Source organism: Electrophorus electricus, chromosome 1 (genome assembly GCF_013358815.1).
Source record: "Electrophorus electricus isolate fEleEle1 chromosome 1, fEleEle1.pri, whole genome shotgun sequence".
Classification (NCBI taxonomy): domain Eukaryota; kingdom Metazoa; phylum Chordata; class Actinopteri; order Gymnotiformes; family Gymnotidae; genus Electrophorus; species Electrophorus electricus.
In genome coordinates, this window is record NC_049535.1 from 1,537,035 (window position 1) to 1,560,593 (window position 23,559).

General features: G+C 43.8%; 2 protein-coding genes across 4 annotated transcripts in view; both read right to left on the reverse strand.

Annotated features, from left to right (window-relative positions):
- Positions 1–448: 448 nt before the first annotated feature.
- Positions 449–15,625, reverse strand: cd82a (CD82 molecule a). 2 transcript variants are annotated; one of them, XM_027007458.2, is made up of 9 exons: positions 15,529–15,625; positions 10,382–10,454; positions 8,735–8,807; positions 5,359–5,483; positions 5,024–5,098; positions 3,495–3,593; positions 2,727–2,900; positions 2,184–2,267; positions 449–1,941 (listed from the first exon to the last, which is right to left on the reverse strand). In XM_027007458.2, exons 2-9 carry the CDS (start codon positions 10,442–10,444, stop codon positions 1,864–1,866), a joined length of 771 nt encoding a protein of 256 aa, XP_026863259.1. In that variant the 5' UTR covers positions 10,445–10,454; positions 15,529–15,625; the 3' UTR covers positions 449–1,863. The 2 variants fall into 2 exon arrangements, with proteins under 2 accessions (XP_026863259.1, XP_026863261.1); XM_027007460.2 differs by lacking the exon at positions 15,529–15,625 and adding an exon at positions 15,093–15,206.
- Positions 15,626–18,191: 2,566 nt separating this feature from the next.
- Positions 18,192–23,559, reverse strand: part of tp53i11a (tumor protein p53 inducible protein 11a) — a 29,435-nt gene continuing 24,067 nt past the window's right edge. For both annotated transcript variants that reach the window (XM_027007475.2, XM_035533419.1), the window contains exons 4-7: positions 23,233–23,281; positions 22,117–22,207; positions 20,489–20,590; positions 18,192–20,064 (exon numbers count right to left, since the gene is read on the reverse strand). In XM_027007475.2, coding sequence (XP_026863276.1) covers positions 19,931–20,064; positions 20,489–20,590; positions 22,117–22,207; positions 23,233–23,281 — 376 coding nt within the window. In that variant the 3' untranslated portion in view covers positions 18,192–19,930. The remainder of the gene's footprint in view (positions 20,065–20,488; positions 20,591–22,116; positions 22,208–23,232; positions 23,282–23,559) is intronic.

A 23,559-nucleotide genomic window follows, 5' to 3' on the forward strand; every position in this document is an offset into this window, starting at 1 on the left:
AGGAGATGGTAGGGCACACACGCTGGACATGAAGGCCACTAACAGGTGGAAAGGGCCCTCCCGTGAGACATAGAGGGATAAGCTCAGTTAAGATGGAAACGGCTGCCACTGTATGGAAGGAGCCAGATTGGCCTCTAAAACCTTTGAGAACTGTCCCGGGATCAAAAGGTGTAGCTCGTCTGTGAGTTATTATTCCCCTTGGCAAGGATCAAGACTCTGATAGGCAGAAATGAATATTAATACACTCCAAAATTGCTTTGATAATTTAAAAAAAAATTGTGAAATATGACTATATAATATTTAGATATTTTTGCCCTCTGCCCCATATATATATATCAGTAATGTTATATATCATTCCGAAAAATCAAGTACTGCCATCTAGTGTCCATCTATGAGAAATTCATGCAACAGGCATTCGCCGCACATTAAACTGAAGGCAGACAGTAAACCGGGTGAGTTCACTTTATTGTAACAGAAAGAACTTAACAGGTACATCAAGTGTAACAGTCAAACTGTTTCATAAAATTGTTTCACACTTGGTCAAGAGGGTAGGCAACTCCAAGCATATAAAAAGTTTCAAACAAACAGATTTTCTTTCGATGTATCACAAGAAGTAAGAATGATTTTCATGATCATAATCAAAATAATTTAGTTTTCAGGACGTCTGATCCCTTCTTTCCCTTTAAAAGAAAAAATGCAGCGAGGGTCCTGACCACAGTCCTTGGCCCATTTACTTTAGTCAAATACAAAAGAATTAGAATAACAATGTGAAATATTTTGCCAAAAATGATTTTTAGTGTGCTTTTTTAGCTCTCCTCTGCATCGAGCACAGTCCAGACACATGTAATGAGATGACATCAACTTTGAAGATTCTGCTTTCATAAAACATAAGGAGTTACAAGAAGCCAGAAACAAGACGTTCAGTACTAGGCAGTGTCTTAAAACGCACACCGATTAGGATCAAAGCAAGGCAGTGGTATAAGAGTGAGGGTTACATTACGTTTTGGCCAACTATATGACAGAATATGGTTCTCATCATCAATTAATTCTACAATTTCTCTTTTAAAAGATAATGACCAAAGCCCAAAAACAAAAAGCCCAAGATTTTTTAAAAATATGCAGTCTGTACAATAAAAAAAAACAAAAAACAACGAAATACTCGAGTGTCACTGACTCTCCTAAACTTAAAACCAACATGCTAATTAATGCATTGCCAAACATATATACAAACTAATAAAAAAACAAACCCCAACAGAAATGAAAAAAAAAACACTGATGTACAAATTAAAATGAGAAAAAAGAAGAACCATCATGTTATAGATGCTGTTAGCTGTGAGTCTGTGCAATGTGGCAGTCGGAGCTGAGTGGCCCAGGGTGTCAAGGGGCAACAGCGGAACCTGAGAGGGCACATGCCACCTCCCACCAGCCTGGTTTGGTATCACATTTACGACAGTATCTCAGAACTAAGACCAGTCAGCAGACCTTGATGCAGGCCTCTCTCAACACTCTAAACAGGAAGGCGCACATTCTGCCGCACGTTCGGATGCTGAAATGGCACTTTGAAGAAAGGAGGACCTTTTGCGAACTTAAAGGTACTCTGCACAGGGTTACCATACACCACTATTGTGTAGGACCAACACAAAAAACGTCACTGCTATCCAAAATAATAAATGGCATCCCAAGACATTTCTAATGCAGAATAAAGCTTAATTTGTTTTTGGCCCCATTTCATGTGGTATTTATTTATTTTTCTGAGCAAACAAATACATAATAAAAAGTGTCAGAATTTTGTGTGTGTGAGAGTGCATGCATGGGCATGTGTAGGCATACATGCATGTGTGTGTGTATGTGTGTGTGTCTTCCTCAGTACTTTGGCACTTTGGTGTAGTCTTCTTGGTGTACACTCTTACAGAGGCCCAAGGACAGGATCATGCCAAGAAGCTGCAGGAGGAACAGTCATTAGTCAGAGTACTGATCTGAGAACAGTCATTAGTCAGTGTAATTGATCTGAGAACAGTCATTAGTCAGAGTAACTGATCTGAAGCTGGCACGTGAATGCTTTCACTGCTCAACACTGATACGACACCTTTCACACGACATGAAGTGACAGTGAAATTACGAAGGCACGTAGCACACGTGCGCGTAGTCAGCATATACGAGCACAGATGGAGAGAGAGGAATACCTCGATAACGGCCACCCCGAGGCAGATTCCTAGAATGACTCCATAGTTTGTGAAGAGCCAGCTCTCTACACTGACAATGCAGCCCTGGTGGGGAAGAAGACACCCCCTTCTACTAGTAAGTCATTCACAAACGTCTTGACGACAAAAGCATGACATAATACTTGGTGCATAAATTACAAGTATCAGAGATAAGAAAATTCCTAGGCTTACTGTATAAAATGACAGAGAACAGTTCTTTTCCAACAGACCGGAATTCTTTCAACTCTACGTTTGTACTTCCAGATTAATTTGGAATTTGAGTGAGAATTCTGCTTTGAAAATCCTTTAGAGTTGTTGTGCGCCAGCCTGCTGTGGTATCCTACCTGTCAGCGCAGTTTGGTTTCCACCTGACACATTCTAACTCCAAATTAGAATCTGGTTATTAAAATCAGGTGTGTCTCAGAGCTGGAACCATAACAGTTCACACCTTTAGTCAGTGTCTGTAGAACGGTGTAAGCTAGGACTGGGCCAAACCCAGGAAGCCTGTTCCTGTGAAGGACGTACCGTGTTGTAAATGGGCCAGTCAGGAGACTGCGCCTCACAGAAGCCACTGTCTGTGCCGTTGTCTCCAGGGATGGAGGTGTTCCGGCAGGAGCAGGGGTACAGCATCTGGGAGCTGTTCATGATCACCTGGTTGTTGGACCAGTCGAGGCGGCCGTTCCATCCGCAGCACTGCATCTGTGGCACAAAAAAAACCCCCAAAAAAACCCAAAACGTGAGCAGAGAATCCTCACAGCAGGGCTAAGACAGAACGCCACACTTCTGATACTCTACAATCCTTGTTCCTTAAGGGCTGGTTTGGACAGATTTTCTGTTCTGTCCTTACCGAGGTAGGCATGATGACAATAGCTGATCAGTTGATCTAAGTGTTTAATGAGTCAGTGAATCATGTCTAGATTTTGATTCAAGGGTGAGGGCTGAGTATATCAGTTTATTGTTATAAGCTATGCTCCTTGTGTCAGTTAATATTGTAATGTAATGATTTTTGAACCTAGAGTTTCCGGCATCACATTTTTCTCCACTGCTAGTTACGAGGCTTCATCTGCTCTTAATGAAATGCTCTTTTACTTCCTGGTTACTTCCTCTCTCTTTCTCTCTCTCTCTCTCAGACTGTTATCACATTCCCTCACCATCCACAACCTCAAGTGTTTCAACATTCCAGGGATGTAGAGTCACATAATAACACTTCAGTGATCATGTTCATGCATGTAGCCGACATCTGTTACTTTTCTGAAGTCTACACTGATCCAGGGCCAGTCTTTGAGCACTTACAGTTCGCTGGATGTAGTCCAAGGCTTGCTCCGTTGTCCTGTTCTGACCATGGTAGCTTGCCACAACTTTGCTCACGATGTTGTTTGCCTCTTTCCTTAGCTAAAAGGAAGAAAAGCACGTCAGCTAAACTTCACACCATGCCAAAGCAGCCACACCCTGCTGTCCTTTCATACAAATCGCGGCACTTTTCAGCTGAATCAAGATCATCTGTGCTGAATGGAATCTGAATTTAAGTTCTGAGTTCTGACATTGCATGTAACTGTAACACCTAAACGTCAGCAGAAGAATTTTAAAGTGGATTCTGAATGACACAGGCAGCCCAACTCTTAAGGGACTGACATATGCTCTCTCTTTCTGCATTCTACAGCCTCTGCAGGCTTGAAACAGATTTCTCAGGGAGGCCGGCTAGCAGCACATTACAGTAGTCCACATACGGTGATACAAATGTATGACTTTTTCATGTTGCGAAACCTCTTCTGACCTTGACTATGTTACACAGATGATGGGAGGCAGTTCTGGAGACATTGCTAACAGTGTTTAAAGCTAAGCTCACAGCCAAATGTGTCGCCTAGATCTCTTGATACAGTGCCTGGGCTTAACTAATCTGCCGACGCCAGATATGCTATTGCATCAGTGCACTCATGACCATTCCCAATGATAACAAACCCTGTTTTATCTTTGTTGAGCTGCTTTTGACTCTGGCCAGATGAAGGAGTGCTGGGCCAAAACGTCAAGCCCTGGGGCCAGCACGGGTCAGCACTAAGTTCAGAACCGCTCTCACCCAGTGCAACAGAGTACTGACAACTGGTCAGCTATGACTGGAACCAGTTCAGAGCAATACCAGTCAGACCAGTCCAGCCTTTTAGATGGTTTAGCAGTATTGCACCAAGGTTCAGAAGAAGCATTATAAACACATTCCCTACGATACAAGCCCAGCAGAGGAAGAGCTAGAATGTTAACAGCCAAACAAATCCGAGGTATTATGTATCTCCATGCTGAATTCCTGCCTTACTGCATATGTTGTTCAGATGCTTCTCTTCAGCTCCTCGGGGAGACAGGATGTTGGCAGAGAGCACCACTAACCCAGTTTTGCATTTGCGCGCGTGTGTGTGTGTGTGTGTGTGTGTGTGTGATGCTCTGGTCCTTCCTGAGCATTCACTTAACTATTTCTGTAAGTAACATCAATCACACACCTGTTTTACTATTTGTGATCAAGGTTTTTGCAAAAACACAACCACCACAATTTCCCAGTAACAACTGTCAGGGTAATTAACTGCACATGCATTAGGGGGCAGTGTGCTTTTAAGTTCTAAGAAATATGGTAGACGTCAAGGTTTGTTTGTTTGTTTGCTTGTCTGTTTTTTACATTGTAATTTACATTTACATTTTTTACACATCCTAAACAAAGCAAAGGGTGCCACACTGAAAACTCCACTACTATGACACTATACTCACCAGCTGAGGCACATGTGGGCTATGTGTGGATCCACACACACACACACACACACACACACAAAGTCATCACTCACCAGGTCCCGCTGCAAATAAATAAGGACGACGGCAACCACTTGAGCAATGAGGATGATGAGTAGGCAAGCAAAGTACTGTGGAACACACACAGACACACACACAAGCACACACGTGCACACCCACACACACGCACACACACAGGTCATTAGATGACCACTCAGGGTCAGCTGCTTAATTGCAACACATCTACTGCACATACGTGTGCACAGTACTGAAAAAGGCATATGTAGTGACAGTACAGAAATCTAGAAATGACAGTATATGAGTCATTTCTGTTGAAAAAATAGTACTGAACTTTTATATAAATGTGTGTGTTTGTGTGTGTGTATCCTACCAGGCCAAGCAGACAGCGGATCTCATAAATGGCCCCCATGCATCCCAGGAAGCCCATGAGCATTGAGAAGCCGCCCACTCCGATCAGAATGTAGGACCCCACCTTGAGTGCCGTGGACGAGTCCTCTACAAATCACACATACTCACAGTCATTTTCAAACACACTCAACATGAAACTGCTTTGCAAGTATATTTCTGCACAAGCACAATTCTACAAAAATGTTAATAAATCCCAGGAAGAGTTTGACTGGAGAACAGATTTGGTTTGGAAGAAAAAAGCCTTTTCAGGTTATAAAGTCCAGAGAGTTTTTTTTTTTTTTTTACAGCAGTTGGCCAAAAGTCTTTTCTTCTGTCAGATATTTTCCTTCACTTTATTTTCTTCTTTTACACCGTGACTTATTCCAGAGAGACGCATCAACGGTACCAGATGATCTTATTAAAACCACGTTTCTTTTATTGCATGTATTTAAAGGAATTCACTGTAGTGCGGGACTGCGCCAGTAATCCTGTCTGACTCGGTCCTGCTCATGAGCAGAGTGCAGGAACCCCTGGCCTCGGGTGGGAGCAGTCTGCACTTCATGGCCTGTTTCTTTGGATGCAGCCTGAGCGCCATCGTGCACTAAATCGCCCTCTTTGCTGGATTTCACCGCAGCCGAAATGCCTTAGTCTTAGTCTCGTTTTAAGATGTGTCTGGAAAGACAGAATAATGTGTGTGTAGTTAACACGGGTCTGGCAGCTGTTTCCCTGTGAAGAGAGACGGTGGTTAGTTGGGCCTAGCGCACGGGGCAGATCCTGGCCCAGCGCACTGAGACTTTCCGCGGTTTGAGCAGGGGGAGACCGGAACGTTCTCCCATGTGCAGCTCTGGCCCCACAGACCTCCACAGGGTGTCAGCGTGCCAGACCGAGCCAGCCCCACCGTGGCAGGAGCAACATCACGGCAGGCAGCCCTTCCGAACAAAGGGCCAGTGCACAGAGTCCCCGTGAAAGCCGTCTGAGCCTGTGCGACACTGGGGGTCACCAGGCACTGCAGCATGTCACTTGAACTGATGTAATCACCACAAAGAGCACGTTAACGGCCAAGTCAGTCTCACTGATCCTGTCAAGACGGCCTTGTGCAACTCATTCTCCGCTGACCAGCACATTCCAATAATAACCTGCTAGCAGGCGTCTGAATGAAGAGGAACACTGTGTTTGGAAGAACCAGAGTTCACCAAGCAAGCAAAGGCTGAGGTCCACTGACATGTGCATGTGACTGATCATGTTGTGGCCCTTAGTTCCTCATCTCATCACAGCCTTCCCTTTGCCCCGCAGGGCAGGACAGTGTTATAACGGGGCAGTGGAACTCTGCTCAGTTACTGTTATGAAATTAACTAAACAGTTTTATTACCAAACGATTTAATTAACAACAGAAGGATTGTAAATTCCCACAGATGATACTGCCATCTAATAACACACTTAAATGTTTTCACATTGTTTTACCATCATACAATTCCACCAACAACAGTCAAATAAAAGCATTATTATGAGTGGTTTTTATTTGTAATAAAGTAATATCTTGGCTACAAAGCTAACCAGCAAGAAGTCCGTCTCAAAGGTTTGAAGTGAAGTGAAGACCCCTTTTAAAATATAAAAATCCAGATCCTTTAATGTAAAATAAAGCAGGAAGAGGACATCATGGCATGTTTCATATTCCATGTGTATTCTGTGTGCTGCATCCTGTTTAGTGTGGAACCAACAGCCCCTCCGTTTGTCTCGATGCAGGGCGGAAACGTGGACGTCCTCTAGTGACCAGCAGTATGGAGGGCTGTTGGTGGCTGGATTAGGAAAACAAAAGCGTTCCAAAACATGTCCAGGCACAGTGGGGAGGCTTGCTGAAGGTCTGCCTGATCCAGGTGCGTTGCAGGAATGTGTCTGCATGGTGAACGAGGAGCAGGGGTGGCAGACGCGTGTGCCATCAGCCCAAGCTTTGTTTAACTACAGTCTCTACAAACGGTGCTATTCATGAGTGAGACACATAGAACTCCCTCCAACCTCACCAACTCCACATTCATCAAGAGGACTACGCCAACTACACTGAGCATTCGCAACGCTCCCCATTAATCGCTTCTCAAGGACAGAACCAGACCAACGGGCCCAGTATTTATTGCATCAACAAAGTACGCTTGTGCCAACTGCCTTTAGCCATGGCAAGAAGCTGTGGCCTCAGTTCCATCTGGACTCTTCAAGACTGTGTGTGTGTGTGTGTGTGTGTGTGTCAGGGAGAGAGAGAGAGAGAGAGAGAGAGAGAGAGAGAGAGAGAGAGAGATGCACAAGAGAGCTCTATTCTTTTCCTCCTCAGATACACTTGCTGACCAGTGATAATTTGTTCTCACCAATGACTAACGTAGCTCGGTGGCTGACGTAACGCATGCTAACGAATCACCGGCTAAATGAGCTCAGTGTTGCCACAGCAGCACCTGCACACTGCCTCAGACCTTCTACGTCACCCACAGGCCCTGCCTGGCTCACGCTGCTCGGGGGGGTCGCCAGCCTCCTCAGCCGTGTCTGGAAGACACAGACCCACTGACCCAACAGCCTCTGGGATGGAAAACAGATGTGTGTGTGTGTGTGTGTGTGTGTGTGTGTGTGTGTGTGTCAGTGAGAGAGAGAGAGAGAGAGAGCAAGAGAGTGTGCAGAGTGGGGAGGCATTGACAGGGAGGCCATCTGCAAGAGTCTGTCCAAACACTGCACCACATGGTGCTGCAAAAGGGAGAACCAACAGCAAACATCAAACAAAAGCACATCAGAGACACATGGCACAGTATGGCACATGCACCATTGAGTCACAGCGCCGTAAAGCCCTCTGCACCACTGAGTCACAGCGCCGTAAAGCCCTCTGCACCACTGAGTCACAGCGCCGTAAAGCCCTCTGCATCACTGAGTCACAGCGCCGTAAAGCCCTCTGCACCACTGAGTCACAGCGCCGTAAAGCCCTCTGCACCACTGAGTCACAGCGCCTTAAAGCCTTCTGCACCACTGAGTCACAGCGCCGTAAAGCCCTCTGCACTACTGAGTCACAGCACAGCGACGTTTTGTTCGGAGATAAAGACAGGAAAGGGCCTAACAGGGCTCTGCGCACTAATGAGCATGTAAAGAAGAAGAAGAACCTCAGAACTTCTTCTAATCCTTTAGAAGAACAAAGAAGTCACAAGGGAATGGAGCACTGGCACAAAGCAGCCTGTATGAAAACAGTTAGTGAAAAATAGCAACGCAAAATATATCAAGGTCATTAGGACTGTGATGCTGTCTGCCGGGAGCACAACCACTTGAATTACTGGATGTTCTCATTCGAACAGGGTCCTACTTTGGTTACACTGAGAATTCAGTCAGTGACTTACGCAAAACTGCAAGGAAACTCTGATTGTCCAGGAGAATCCAGAGTCCGAAACCCATAATCAAGGCTCCAAAAATCTGCAGAGAAAGGAAAATAAAGATGGAGAGAGAAAAAGATGGGGGGGGGGGGGGCAGAGTGAGAGAGAGAGAGTGAGAGAGTGAGAGAGCGAGCGAGAGAGAGAGAGAGTGAGAGAAAGAAATTAATCACACAGTGAGGGAGAAGTGGGGAGAGGGGCCCCACTTTTAAAATTTACAACCTGTAACTTGTTATGTCCAAACCTCTTGGTGGGGACGGAGCCCGGAACTGTGGCCGTGCTTTAGCGAGCGTGTGTGCACACTTACGAAGCTCTGTATGTCAAAATGTCACTACATGTTCAAGACAGCAATCACGCAAGCCTCCAGGGAGCGGAGCAGTGTGCTGTTCTCCTGACTCTAACCACAGGGTTCCAAGCTCTCTCTCTCTCTCTGCACAGCACTAACATCTGGGACTGATTGGGCCATGGCTGGGGGGGGGGTTACAGCGGATGTGGCCTCTTTTCCATAGTTTCCCTTAAACACACTCCTCCAATCTCCCCAGTCACTGTCCATACAGTAGTTCAGCTCAACACCAGGTTCTGGCAGCCTCTCCTCAATCCTGCTAGTGCCCTGCTCTCGTAGCCCTGGGTCAGGTCAGATATGTGCTCAAAGCAGACGTTGGACTCAACAGTGAATCTTGCCTCATCACCCATGTGGTTGGAGAAAATGACTGATTTAGAGGCACTGCTTGCTCACATACGTTATAGTCTCAAAAACAAAAGGGCTGATTTCCAGGCCAATGGTACTACATCAGCTGGCGATGAAGCTGCTACACTTTCTCGTCTTCGGTGTTGCTATGTGTGGGGCATTTCCAGGATGTGTGTGGGGGAAGCCCGTGTGTCACCACCGCGGCGCTCTGCCAGCTATACCCTGAAAAACACGGCCTGTGGTTCAGGACGTGCAGGCCGGCACGACGGCCAGGGATGCATGAGACGGCAAAGTGGCTCGCTCCCAAGAAGGTTGAACAGCGCCAAGCTGAACACCTCATCTGCACTTTAATTATGAGAACGTTGTTTGAAAGATGGGGCAAGAGAGGGATAGAGAGAGAAAGCGCGAGGGAGCGAGAGAGAGAGGAGAGAGAGAGAGAGAGAGAGAGAGATATCCAACAAAGAGACAATGTCCCTGCAGACCATTTAACGCCTGACCATGGGACTTAATCTGAGATCAGAATCCATGTTGGAACCCAAAACAGGAGAGCAACTCTCAGGGCTCTAAGAAACATGAGTGCAGCATGCTGGCACGGAGGGGTGACGTGAGCCCACTCGACGAGAAAAACGCACACAGCTCGTCTAACACGCAACAGCTGGAGGAACCCAAATGACAGTGTAACAGGAACAAGCCAAAACCTGCTTAACACAGATGTTAACATTTGATGTTGGAGGAGAGCCTGTATGTTAATATTACTTAAGTCATTCAAATTCATCAGCTCGAAATTATTCATTAATTGATATAAAAAGCAACAAATCAGGTATAATGTAAACCTGTTCTTTATAAGCTACAGTGTTTCCCACATGACGTTCTGAGGTCAGTTATGGGAAAGGCAGATGGCTGAGTCTCAGTGAGACAGAGATACTTACAAAGAAGAGCAGGTTGAAGAGAAACAGAAAGTACTTGGTGGCTGTAATGCAAACTTTCCCCATTCTGTTCGCTCTGAAAGAAACAAAAACAGAGGAAGAGAAAATAGTCAATCAAAACGTAGCCAATCACATATACAAGCGCTGTGCACAGAACATGGCTATAAAAGACACACTATCACTGTAGTGGGATCTGTGAGAGTTGATGGCATCTCTGGGGATTTGACTGCAATGCACATATGACAGCTGCACAATATGCACAAAAATTACATACTGTAATCATTCTTCCTCCATGTTATGACTGTGCTATGTCTTGTTCCGTGTTATGACTGTGCTATGTCTTGTTCCATGTTATGACTGTGCTATGTCTTGTTCCATGTTATGACTGTGCTATGTCTTGTTCCATGTTATGACTGTGCTATGTCTTGTTCTGTGTTACGACTATGTTATATCTTGTTACATGTTTATGTTGTTATGATTGTGCTCTGTCTTGCACATCAAAAACACGTTGATAAAACCTTGAGATGACATGGACTAGCCTGCATTCTGCTGATGGCTGAATTGTGTGAATTCTAGATCGGTTGCTACGCTATACGGTTAGTCAGGATGTCACAGCACACATTAAGACTTGTGTGATTTGTTGTGCCAGGAGTATTACAGTGTGAGAACAATTACACTGGGCAGCATTTGCAAACAGTCACAGACACACTTAAAACACTCAAACACACGTAAAGCAATTTTTAATACCTTCGCCCGATACACTGAGTACTATAGTCTTTTCTTCATTATGCAGAGACAACAAGCACTTACGGTCAAATAATTTATGAAGTAAACAAAGGCGAAGTCCAGAGGATGGTTCAATACTCCCCTGGTCACTGGCATTGCAGTGAAGTCAAACACTGACCTAAATTCTGCTTGGGATAAATGTGTTATAGTATTATTATGCAGACGTGCCTCGTCTCTGTGGAAGGCTGCTGGAAACCATAGAGCGCGACACATTTGACTGGCCCACTGTGCCTCTGACAGATGGAAAGTATTGACTGCACAGAAAACTGAAAACCACTGCAGAGTGCCAAGACACGGAAGTGTGTCGACCACTGAGAGAACACAGCGATGCTATGTACCAGCCATAAATGATCGACTGCAAGACAGACATAGTCAGTGTTCTCCTACTGGGCATAAGATGATTGTGTCTTTTCTACTGTCAGTCACAGATAGGGACAGCACAGATTCTGCAGGGGCCACAGTGGTCTCTCAACACGTGAACATTGACATTTGTGCGGGGATCAAACGCTTGACACACCGCGTCATCCGTGAGGAGGTTTCATGTGTTGTGTTCACTGAAGACAAAAAAACCCACGATACAATGAAGGGGTCATTTCAGGTCAAACACTTACTGCTGCTGCAGGAGATAAAAGTTAAATGAAAGCCCTCGGTGGAAGAGGAAGCACTGTATGGAAGTCCTGATCAAGGTTGTGCCTGATGATCTGATCAGTGCCACATAAAATACAAGGTGCAGCAGAATAAATGATGTTAATGTAACTACACATTTGAAAAGTCTTTTTGGATATTTAGAAACTACCTAGAAAACTATAATACAAAGTCTCTAAAAAGTGGTTTTATCAAAACTCAGGAGATCCAACAAAAGCCCCAGTGCTGTGCAGACTGCGAGGATTCTAAGGAGTTTTACTTCCAGGGTTTGCCTATTGGAAAGTGCTGCAGCAGACACCATATACCCACTCACCCACACAGATATACCCACTCACCCACACAGATATACCCACTCAACCAAACATATACCCACTCACCCATGCAGATATACCCACTCAACCAAACATATACCCACTCACCCACACAGATATACCCACTCAACCAAACATATACCCACTCACCCACACAGATATACCCACTCAACCAAACATATACCCACTCACCCACGCAGATATACCCACTCAACCAAACATATACCCACTCACCCACGCAGATATACCCACTCAACCAAACATATACCCACTCACCCACGCAGATATACCCACTCAACCAAACATATACCCACTCACCCACGCAGATATACCCACTCAACCAAACATATACCCACTCACCCACGCAGATATACCCACTCAACCAAACATATACCCACTCACCCACGCAGATATACCCACTCAACCAAACATATACCCACTCACCCACACAGATATACCCACTCAACCAAACATATACCCACTCACCCACACAGATATACCCACTCAACCAAACATATACCCACTCACCCATGCAGATATACCCACTCAACCAAACATATACCCACTCACCCATGCAGATATATCCACTATACCCACTTGGCCAAAGAGATACACAGCCAAACTGTAAGGTTGGCAAGTGTGTATCAAGGTCCTGGCTGGCTCGCCTCTCCCTAGTCACAGATGTTAAAGATGAATTCACCCTGGAACCAAGCAAAGGCCTGATGTATCACATTACTTCCACCGCTTTCGTTTTTCGTTTTTTTCCTTCTGCCTTCTTTCTGACAATCTAACAAAGCATTTTCACTTAGCTTATTTTCGTATACCACACACAACCGTGCGGAGAGTAGAGGGAAAACCAAAATGACAAAGACTTAACAGGGTTGGAGCGGATCTGACCAAATGAACTTCACAAGGTCCATGTTGAGCTCTTAAGAGTCCTGCACAGGAATGGTATTATTTCTCCATATGTGTATTTCACTCCAAACATGCAGCGAGCTGGACCCCTGGGCAGGAGACCCCTAAAATGTGCACCACAGAGCACTTACTAAAAATTATTTAGGCCATGAATGGGAGAGGAGAATATATTTCTCTGCTTGGCTGTTGTCATGTTTTTTTCTTTCTTTCTTAGTTTTATTTTTAAACTAAACTTTATCAACATAATTAAAAAATGTGGCTTGGCTGTACCAGACAGGTACTGACCAGTCTTAGGTACTATTATAGCAACTTCCATCATGAAAAGAGGGAACTGAGATAATCTATTTCAGATGTGTGTGTGTGTGTGTGTGTGTGTGTGTGTGTGTGTGTGTGTGTGTGTGTGCGTGCACGCTTGGCCTTTTGGGGAGTATCTGATGCAGTGTATTATGTGCCCTAAAGGAGCAGAGAGGCTCACTGCTCAGTCTGATGTTAACGACATTTCGCTTGTCTGCTCAAAACAAACTGAGGCAGCGGTGAACACACCAGGGCTCTTCCTCCTTACAACACCCCTTTACACACACACACACACACACACACACACACACACACAGACAGACAGACAGGGTCAGCTTTGATTTCCCAATACGACAAGGGCATCTTTCAGCTATGCATTTCTCAGCAGACAAAAGCAGAAACTCTACACACAGTGAGGATGCGCTCTGTCTTAAATTCACCACATTACACAACAAGGGCCAGATAAGAGCTAGGCCTTCAATATGCCCAGCAGGAATCTGCTGGAACTACCCTGAAAATAAGCCTACATCCTTCTCCACTGGTCTGAAGGAGCTTGTTTTATGTGCGGTTCCTGAGCTTGACAGTGAGTGGCCCCATATATGACCCAACCCCAACACCCAGCCATCCACCCACCCAGACATCTAAATCCAATCCACCCCCTTGCCATTCTCAGTCTAATGCATGCCAAACTGGTCCCCATGGCAACCATACAGCAGAGGCAAAAAATGGGGTCTAGAGTGCCTCCTCTCAAGAAAGCAAACAGTCTCACGCTCCGTACCACTGTTCCCGACGGCATGTCAATAGGCGAGAAGATAGAGGGAGTCTCCCCCGCGAAGAGAGAACAGATCCCGGCAACTTCACTTCACCACAGTTCCTTTACCCAGGAACAAGGCCCGCATTCACTGGGAGGGTTAACCCCGGCACCTGAAGACAACAGCCAGCTGGATCCTCTTAGTCACATTAAAGCAGAGCATTTGAGTTCAGCTTGAACAGCCCGCAGTAATGCTCTAAAGATGGTACTGGACAAGTGGCTTGGTAAACAAAAAAGAATGCGAAAACATAGCTTTTCGGATGAATTGTTATTTTTAAAAAAATAAAGAAATGTTTGTTTAGTTATAAGAGTTAAATATGGTGCACGATTGAGTGACGGAATGCAGTCAAACTGGATTTCTGTGTGTTATTGACGTCTTAATGTCAACATAGGCAGAGAGACGGCGATGCGTCTCACGTTACCTAGAAATGTGCGCTGTTTTGGTAATATCTGCTGTCATTTGCCCCATTTACACCTCTGTCGGTAACTTCATACAGGACAGAACTATCAATATAAAGTAAACGAAAATCATATCTGTGCTCGGTACGTGAAGACTCCATCGTGCTTGCAGTCTCAAATTCATCAGACTCGCCGTCAGTGAGCCCAGCACCTCAGGCCTGACCTACATACGGAGTGGCGGACTATTCCCACATCTCATAACGAGTGTGAATGAACTCACTAGAAAAGGTGGAAAAGATGGAAACAGACACCGCATCATTTAGGCCAAAGTATTGATTCAGTCAAAAGCCTCCAGAGGTAACGTTCGGGCAAACGTAGCTTGGCCTGTACATACCACCAAACAAATGACACCTAGAAGTGTCAACCAACGGCAGACTTAAGTACTATTAAGTCTTAAAAACTCTTAAATACTCTTAAACAAGCACAGCTGAACAGTAACACTTCAAAGAGCTACACCGGAGAGGGCGAATGTAAGAGTACGGTTTTGACCCACATAAGTTTCCAACGCGGCGTGTTCTTGATTTGCTTTTGTCTATTCGAAGGCTAAAACCCCCTCAGAATGACGGAGCACGAGGGTAGTTATCGGTGAGCTCGAGGCTGTGAAACGGATCTTGCATCGCTTTCGCTTGCACGACTGTTTCCAATCCAACTTGTACTCAGTGAACTGCGGGAACTCTCTAGCGCACGCCACATCAGCGGGGAACAGTGTCGTGAAAACGGCGACACGGAGCAGTAAATTGTACATTAGTCCCAATAAAAGCACCGTGCACAATAAATATGCATTTGGCTTCCACAGTAAGATATTCGCTTCATTCGATTTCCTGCCAACAGACTTCGTCTCATTCATAGAACTAAGCCTTACAGTGAAACGCAACATTTCCTGAAAAGGCTCACATTCTGGGCTGAAAGTGTGTAAAACCAGTACTCACGTATTTCGTTATGGCGAGGGAACTGAAACGTGCGCAGCTGTCAGCCGTGGTGCGTGTCCAGCGCGCTGGAGGAAGACTACTGCAACAGTGTTGCGCTGAACCCAGCTGAAGCGTTCAGGCAAACACACCCGCGCTCGCCACCTAGTGGCCAACACCGCACCTACCGACGAAAACCCGGCGAACACCTGGCGAGGTCGAGCCACCTCAGCACGACAGGAGTCCTGACTCAAGCAGTTCAGATTCATCTACACCACAGGGTAGGAAGCGGACGACGTAGACGCTACATTTTTGTAGATTAAACGATAAACTGCTCGTATCGTATAAGTGTTCACAGTGTATTTTTCTGTTGATTTATTGAATTGGTTTTTTTTCTACAAAATAAATATAAGCGTAAATTCTATCGTTCTGTCTACAGACTTCCACCATGTCCCAACGTTTGTAGGTAGGTAGGTAGATAGATAGATAGATAGATAGATAGATAGATAGATAGATAGATAGATAGATAGATAGATAGATAGATAGATAGATAGATAGATAGATAGATAACTGAAAACGAGCCTTTCCGTTCTATCTGTACAGCCTAGGCTCTGACTAGCTCATCTTAAAAATAAAAAAAATTCACAAAAAACTCTGGATTATGCTGCTTTAATTAAGCACATCACACAGGACATATAAAACTACTCTGAGCAGTAAAAGTCGATATAGAGTCGCTAAAAAAAATCGAGCCCTTTGGTAATGTAGATTAAATGTAAATATATCATCAAGGCTTTAGTAAACAGCTAAAGAAAGTTTAAATACATGTTCAAGCAAGTTTGAGAAAGCGGAGTTTAATATAGCTCAAACGAAAAATTATTTCCTCCACACATGTCCATGTGCAAAACTATTCCACCCTCGGTATTTCGTAGTGCCTTTTGTCGTGAAAGTTTCTTATAAATGGAAAAAAAAGTCAAATCGTTGCGACTGGGAATTCATTTTTAATCTATTAAATCGAGGGAAAGCGAAATGGAAAACGCAACGCAGTCACACGTGCAGCGCCGATTCTTCTTGTTATTCCCGTTTCTTAACATGTCGATATCCACAGCTTATGCATATGCGAGTCCCACTCGTCCCCCTAACGAGTAGGCCCCAACTACGGGTTCATTTGAGTGTTTATTTAGACCGTTGAACCTACCACGTTAGGCGGACAGCTTTCGCCTCTATACCGACTCACACACGCCCCCACCTCACACCGCAAAGGTAATGCTCGCGCCCTCATTTTCCCCCGTATCCTTCCTTTCGTCCTCTCCTGATATTTGCCTCGTGTCAGATCACAGCTGGAGTCTGACAGCCCTTAAAGACTTCGCTGGTGCACGCGATATAATTATTATTATTAGTTATATTATTATTAACCACTACACTTTATGCTTCATTACCTCCAGTAAACATTGCTGGCAGGTGCGCACAAGTTTCTGACATCTACTGAAATGTTTTAAGCCCACTGCTTACGTGCACAAGTAAATCTCACCAAAGATGTTCAATGAGATTTCATTGAATCTGTTGCTCATCCTGAACCTGCCGTGTCCAGTGGTCATCAAACGTTAATTCACACACTGAAGACATCACATTCTTCTCCAACGTGTCCTGACATTTCAACAAATCCAAGGCAGCAGTCACATGGGCAAGAGTAGCAGTTACTGCAGCAGCTCATCGTGACACAGCTACCTCCACACTTTGACTGTGGGAGGGGCTCATAAGCCTTGTGTTTGTCAAACTTACTGCTTAACCATGGCTCCAGACACTTCCAGTTTACTCCCATCACTCCATAAAACTGCCTCCCAGAACCCACACAGACTTCTCCGAGGTCCTTCCTGCATATTCAGCTTGACGTTTTATGTGCTTTTTGGTCAGTCTAGAGGGGCGAGGTGTCTGGGCTTGTGTAGTGTTTTTCATGTTGTTCATTCTCCTCTTCAGGTCAGACAACCTGTCTTTGGCAGTAATACATTCTCCTACATTTTCATTTCCATGTTTGCTACTGAATAATGAATGGAAGGATTTTTAGAGTTACAGCACCAGAAGCAAATGAAGCGTCATCATTGCCAAAGCCATATAGTGTTTTAACAATTTAATAGCCATGCAGACTACCAAGTGATTTAAAAACACGGCAGTACCGAAGAGGAGTTAAGCAATAAATATGACAGGACTGTCATATTTCTTCTAAGGCCATGATATCTTTTTGCTCAGAAATGACTTTACATTTTCACCATCAATTTAAGTGTTATTTAACTGATATACATCATTTTAAAATATACTGAACCTTCAAAAAAGCTTGTATGGATTTACAAATACAATCTCAGGGCAAGTTAAATCATTTTTAATTTAACTGTAAATGAACGTTGTTGAAAGCTACTGGTGCCTCCAAATGGCCATGCTGGGATGTGTAGCTAGTTTTCCAGTTTTCACATCATTGCCATTGTCTGTAGTCTTCCTGTACCAAACGGGAAACAAGACTAACACACGAGCTTTCCCCATGTTCACCGAGGTACACAGCCCACTGTGACCCGTTCGTATCATGTTCACAATAACTTCATTCTACCTTCACACCTGCACAGGATAGAGCTGACCGAGTCGAACCCAACCTCATGTGAGCAGGGGAGTTGGAGGATTGTGATGTGGAAATCAAGATATACATGTTCAGGCTTTACTAAACTAGTCAAGAACACTTCAGACTGAAGCCATTTAAACCAAACAAAAAAAACCAAAGCATATATTTCTTGAGCACTGCACATTCTTGCTAGAAAAGTAAATACACAAAGTTGTGTGTATATACTTTTTTTTTTCAGAAGACACTATTTGATTAATACCAAGGTTGATGTAAAGAGAACGTGTAATTACTTTTGTTATAATGTGTCTGTGAAATCACAATGTCCTTGCAAAGTAAATGAGAAAATCTAAGCAAATGTCTGTGTCCAAGGAGTTTAATTTATCTAAATTAATACAACTATGATAGCTGTGTTTACACCTGAAAAGTAATGGGTTCATTTTCAGAGTCTACTAAACACAGTAACACATGTCCAAGAGGATATTTTAATGGTAAACAATCACTAGAGACTTTCAAAGCACCTATACCATTTAAAGCAGGTACTGATTACCCTGCACGCTACTGCTATATTAATAGACACATTTTGCTGTAAAAATGTAATTCTTTTTACACTCTGGCATTTAATCTTTTACACTGTAGTACTAATCAGCATAAATATTTGATTTGAAGGCAACAATGCCATTGAAAACTGAATTGCCATTAACGTTGAAATAATGGCAAGTCAGGGGTTTCCACATTTAATGATTGCTGTGTGTCATTTTAGAAAAAGGAATAATCCCTTCTGACTGCTCATGTCAACACAATAATCCATGCACTAGACTGGAAAACTTCAAAACAGACTTCAGTAGTAGGTTATGCTCAATATATTAAAGATATGAGAAATGGACACATACTGGCATGTATAGGAAATTGTGATGAAAGTTAAGGACAGGAGAACATACAGCAGGTTTCAGAGGGAATAAATACTAGTTAATACTAAACCTGACAAAGTTGAAACCTTTTTCTACTCTGTGTAACTGAGATGATTCAATACCTTTTTTGGTTTAGTTTTGCTTGACACTATTAAATACTACATTTACTTACCATGTGCTTGCAGTCTTACAACTAAGGCCATGGCCAGTGCCCCTGTGCACAAATAACGCTGTACTTCAGACAACTTACTTTGTTTAGATTTTGCTAGTATATACTTCCATTTACATTTTGTTTATATATTATATCAATTTAGAACATTGGTACAATAAAGATCTGATCTCAAACTGTGCTTTAAAACCTCAGACAAATATTCCCATGTGTCAACAGCATGTGTTTTAGCAAGTGTTATAGTTTACACTAATTTTGATTCTTATTTTGAAGGTGTAGACAGCTGTATAAGCTATAGGAGCCTAATGCCTCAATCTAGCCATTTCATTAAAACTATCATAACTATACCTCATTTAACCTTACCAACAAATATAACCCTAACCTAGTAAAGAGTTTAGAGTTATATACACTGGATAACACCACATCATTTGTTACATTACCATCTACAGAATTTTGGTGAAGCATACTACGTATTCTCAAATAAACTCCCCAAAGCACAATTATGCATTTTTCAGTTGCACAAGTGTGACCAAAGCGCAATAAATAGGAACACATCAGAAAAAGGTCATGACCCTATATTGCAAAACCAAACAGTGCTTGGACTTGTCTGGTGCAGACAGATGAACTACTGTATACCACATGAATTCTGGTGTGCCAAGTCATTTTACAAAATGGCTTCTCTCCCCCTCTCTCTCTCTCTCTCTCTCAGGCACACCAGCCCACACATAGATTAGTCAGTCTGCATCAGATCTTCTTTGTCCGACGGCCGAGTTGGTGGTAGTAAGAGAGCGTGATGAGGAGGAAGACGACTTCACTCAGGAGGAGGAGTGCAGCTCCATTGGACAGCACACCCATCTCCAGCAGTGAGACAGATGTCACTGTGAACACATAATTACAGTACGACAACAGCTATATATCAAATTGGTTCAGTATGAGTGAGAAGCCAAGTGGAAATGAAATGCCATGTGAATGAGGCCAGTTCAATTATGTGCGCAAAGCAGGTTATGAATTTAGGTCTTCATTTGACCAAATATGCCACAGCATCTGTCTGTCTAACATTTTAGACCAGAAGAGGGCGCTCCAATACCTGACAAATATATTCTGGACAGGCCCTGCAGGTCTCAGCAAAAGCAATAAGTTTCCCTGATGTGTGAAGTTTTTTGATCGAATGGTGAAAAAGTTAGAGGGTCAGGTTTCACTCACGCCGTAAGCATTGTCTGCCCTCTGTTCTAAAAGAAACAGTGCATACAGAGAAAAAATAGGGCACAAGATATATAAAACCAGTCATAACTGCAACCTTACCAAGAAACTGCACACCGAAATAGAAAGCTTCAGTAAGTAGGGTCCACTGAATAATGGCCTTCTCGGCAGTGTAGAGCCCATTCCACAGGATTAATGAAATACCTGTTGAAGTTAGAGCAGGAGGTCAAACATCATGTATCGATCTCAGATCACCATTTTCAAAGGAAAACCTGTAAAAGGTCTCTGTGCCGCATGCTAACACAGTGGCTTTGGATTCACAGCCCTGTGCTGGACGCACGGGGGTCCTGATTTTGCTCAGATGCTGAGGACTGCATGGAGAGCCCCTCTGATCTCATCCCACGTGACCAACTCATAGAACACAGAGACCGGCTGCTTCTTCACCCCTCCTGAGTGCCATCTGTCAAAAGAATCAACCCCACCCTACTTGAGCGCTCCTACCACCTCGCTGGCCTTTGATGCGTCAGGAGAACAGTCTCACCTTGGTGCTCAGTATGATCACAAGATATTTGTGTCATGTCCCAGTTCTCAAAGACCAAGAGAGACAGCTGAGGAAACACAGGGGGCTCGCAAATGGAGTTACATAAAACCAGCGCATAGCAGCATGCAGAGGTGGTTAAATGAACTGAACAGAGGAACACAGAGCTGGGGTGGCTGAGATGGATCAGCCCTGCACAATGAATACTACCTGCTTCCTGTTTCACCTAAGGGAATGCTCAGACTGAAGAGGAAGAAAAAAACAAAACAAAAAGAAGTTCCTCGTTGCACTATAAGGTCCAAGGTGGAGGACGAATAGCCTGCTGCTAATAATCAATAATAAGCACTTGGTGAGATGTAAAATTAAATTTTTATAAATACTCACACACACACACACACACCTCTATACCAATATGTGTACCCCCAGTCTTTTATTACTGGACCACCTCTAGCAGTCTGCAGATATAACCATGGGGTGTGATTAGGAAGCGCTGATGCTCCAAGATGAACCAGATCAGGCAGGGGGCGCCATTAATCTCCCTAGAGCTGCAACTGTGTCCTGTACCCACCCCCCCACCCCTGCCCCTTATTAGTCCCAAGAGGGACAGAGCCATCCATTTTTAAAAGGTGAGGCTTTAAATATTTATACCTCTTACAGGCCGATGTTCATCTGCCACTGAAAATAAAGTGGAGCATCTCTGTGTAGCTATGAATACATTTCCTATGGAGCCATTTCTTCAGAGCGCGTGGAAAAAGAAAAGGGTCACGGCACCACGCTGACATGTGCATTAGGCTGCTGCTCTCTTTATGCGTGACTAATGGTACTTTTATACATACCATTTAGCTGAGGAAAAATGTAGCAGAAATGATTAAAGTACAAGAGAAATAATTAGGATATTAAAACTATTAAGCTGTAAATGTCAAACACCAACTTCTGAATGGACAATGACGAGAACGGGGCAGGATCGCTCATCTTTGGTCCCGAAGATCTAAGCCATTGTCTCACAGACACTGGTTCTAATACATGTCTCTAATGTTTCTATACCACTCAAGGCCTTGAATAAATAGATCTACTCTCTGAGTAGATGACAAAGAACCTTTTTGGACGTTCTGGGTAAGAGCATCTGCTAAATGCTTCAAATGTAAAATGTACCAGGTGTGTAACATACTAAAAGAGTCCATGCTGAACCTACTCAGAAGGGCTCCTCCATATAGTCTGATGGAGATTCTAGTGGTGGTGAGCTCGAAGATAACCTCGTACAGCTGGTTGGGGAAGGCCAGGGCCTGTAACAGAGAAACCAGAATGAAGCTCGATGATGTAGTTCATATTAGGCAGTGGTCTTAATGTGATTCTACACAGTACTGAGGTCCAACCGATGCAGCTCGTTCTAATGAGCAGAAGCCGGCCAGGGGCACTGACTGAGCCGCAGCACTGCAGCAGAACTCTTAAAGTGACAGCAGTGCTAAAGTGCAACGTTTTAATAACAGAGATAGAAAAATTCATTCAGAGCATGGAAACATGTGGGCTCAAGCCCCACCCCTAACGATGCCGCTGAAGTCAGTGCTCTCACGCTCGCTCTGCTCCCTGAACCTTGTAATGTCAATCCAACAAGGGAGAACTCACCCGTAACGTCAGAATTAGGCAGTTTCCCAAAATAAAAGACACCTGGAAGATTCAACACTAGACATTTTGTTTTCTAAACTAATTTTCCCTTAAATGGAAATCCAAAGGGGGAGGGGTGGGTGAAATGTCAAATACGTCAAATACAGGCCTGCTTTGTTCGGTTCTGGCTTCTAATTTTATATCTTTGTTGAGGAGTTTTCACCAAGATCTTGTTCACATGCAGCAATTTTAATTAGTTCCATATATAAATAATACCACATTTATTTTATGTCCACACATGTTGTAAATAAACATAGTATACACAAAAAAACAAAACTAAACACATGACTATAGTGTTTCTAGCTTGAGATAAGCAGTTGAAGGTGACTTTCTGAAGGTAATGATCGGACCACTGAGGTGTGCTAGGGTTCACTGGGTTGCGTTTAAGTCCAGTGAGAAGGTGTGTTTCTCAGCCTTTGGAGGAGAGGTTGTGATATACATAAATGAGTAACCAAAATTATAACCACAAATACAGGGAATGAATAAAACTGCAATGTCTTCACCAAAATTCAGACCATTTGGACTTACAAACTCATTTACAATTCCAATTGATTGTATGATAATTTATGGACATGCAAATTGACAGCAATTGCGCCCGTGTACAAAAGTTGGTGTGTGTGGACAATGTGTTGGTCAGTGTACTCACCACTAAAGCTGCAGCTGTGAACATGACTGCAGAGAGAAGTATCCAGAGTCTGCAATGAAAAAGACTTCACATTAAAAAAAATGTATTTACCTGATGCTTTTGTCCAAAGCAACTTATAATTATGACTGAATACAACTTGAACAATTGAGGGCTAAGGACCTTGTTGAAGGCCAAGGGCCTTAACCACTGAGCTACCTGTGCTCCAGTGATGGCTCAAAATGCTATTTCATAAGACCAACAGTAAAGTGGAGTGATTTCTGAGCCCAGTGGACAACACAGCAAAAAAGTGATGTCACAATATCACTCTCACACGCAGGCACACACACA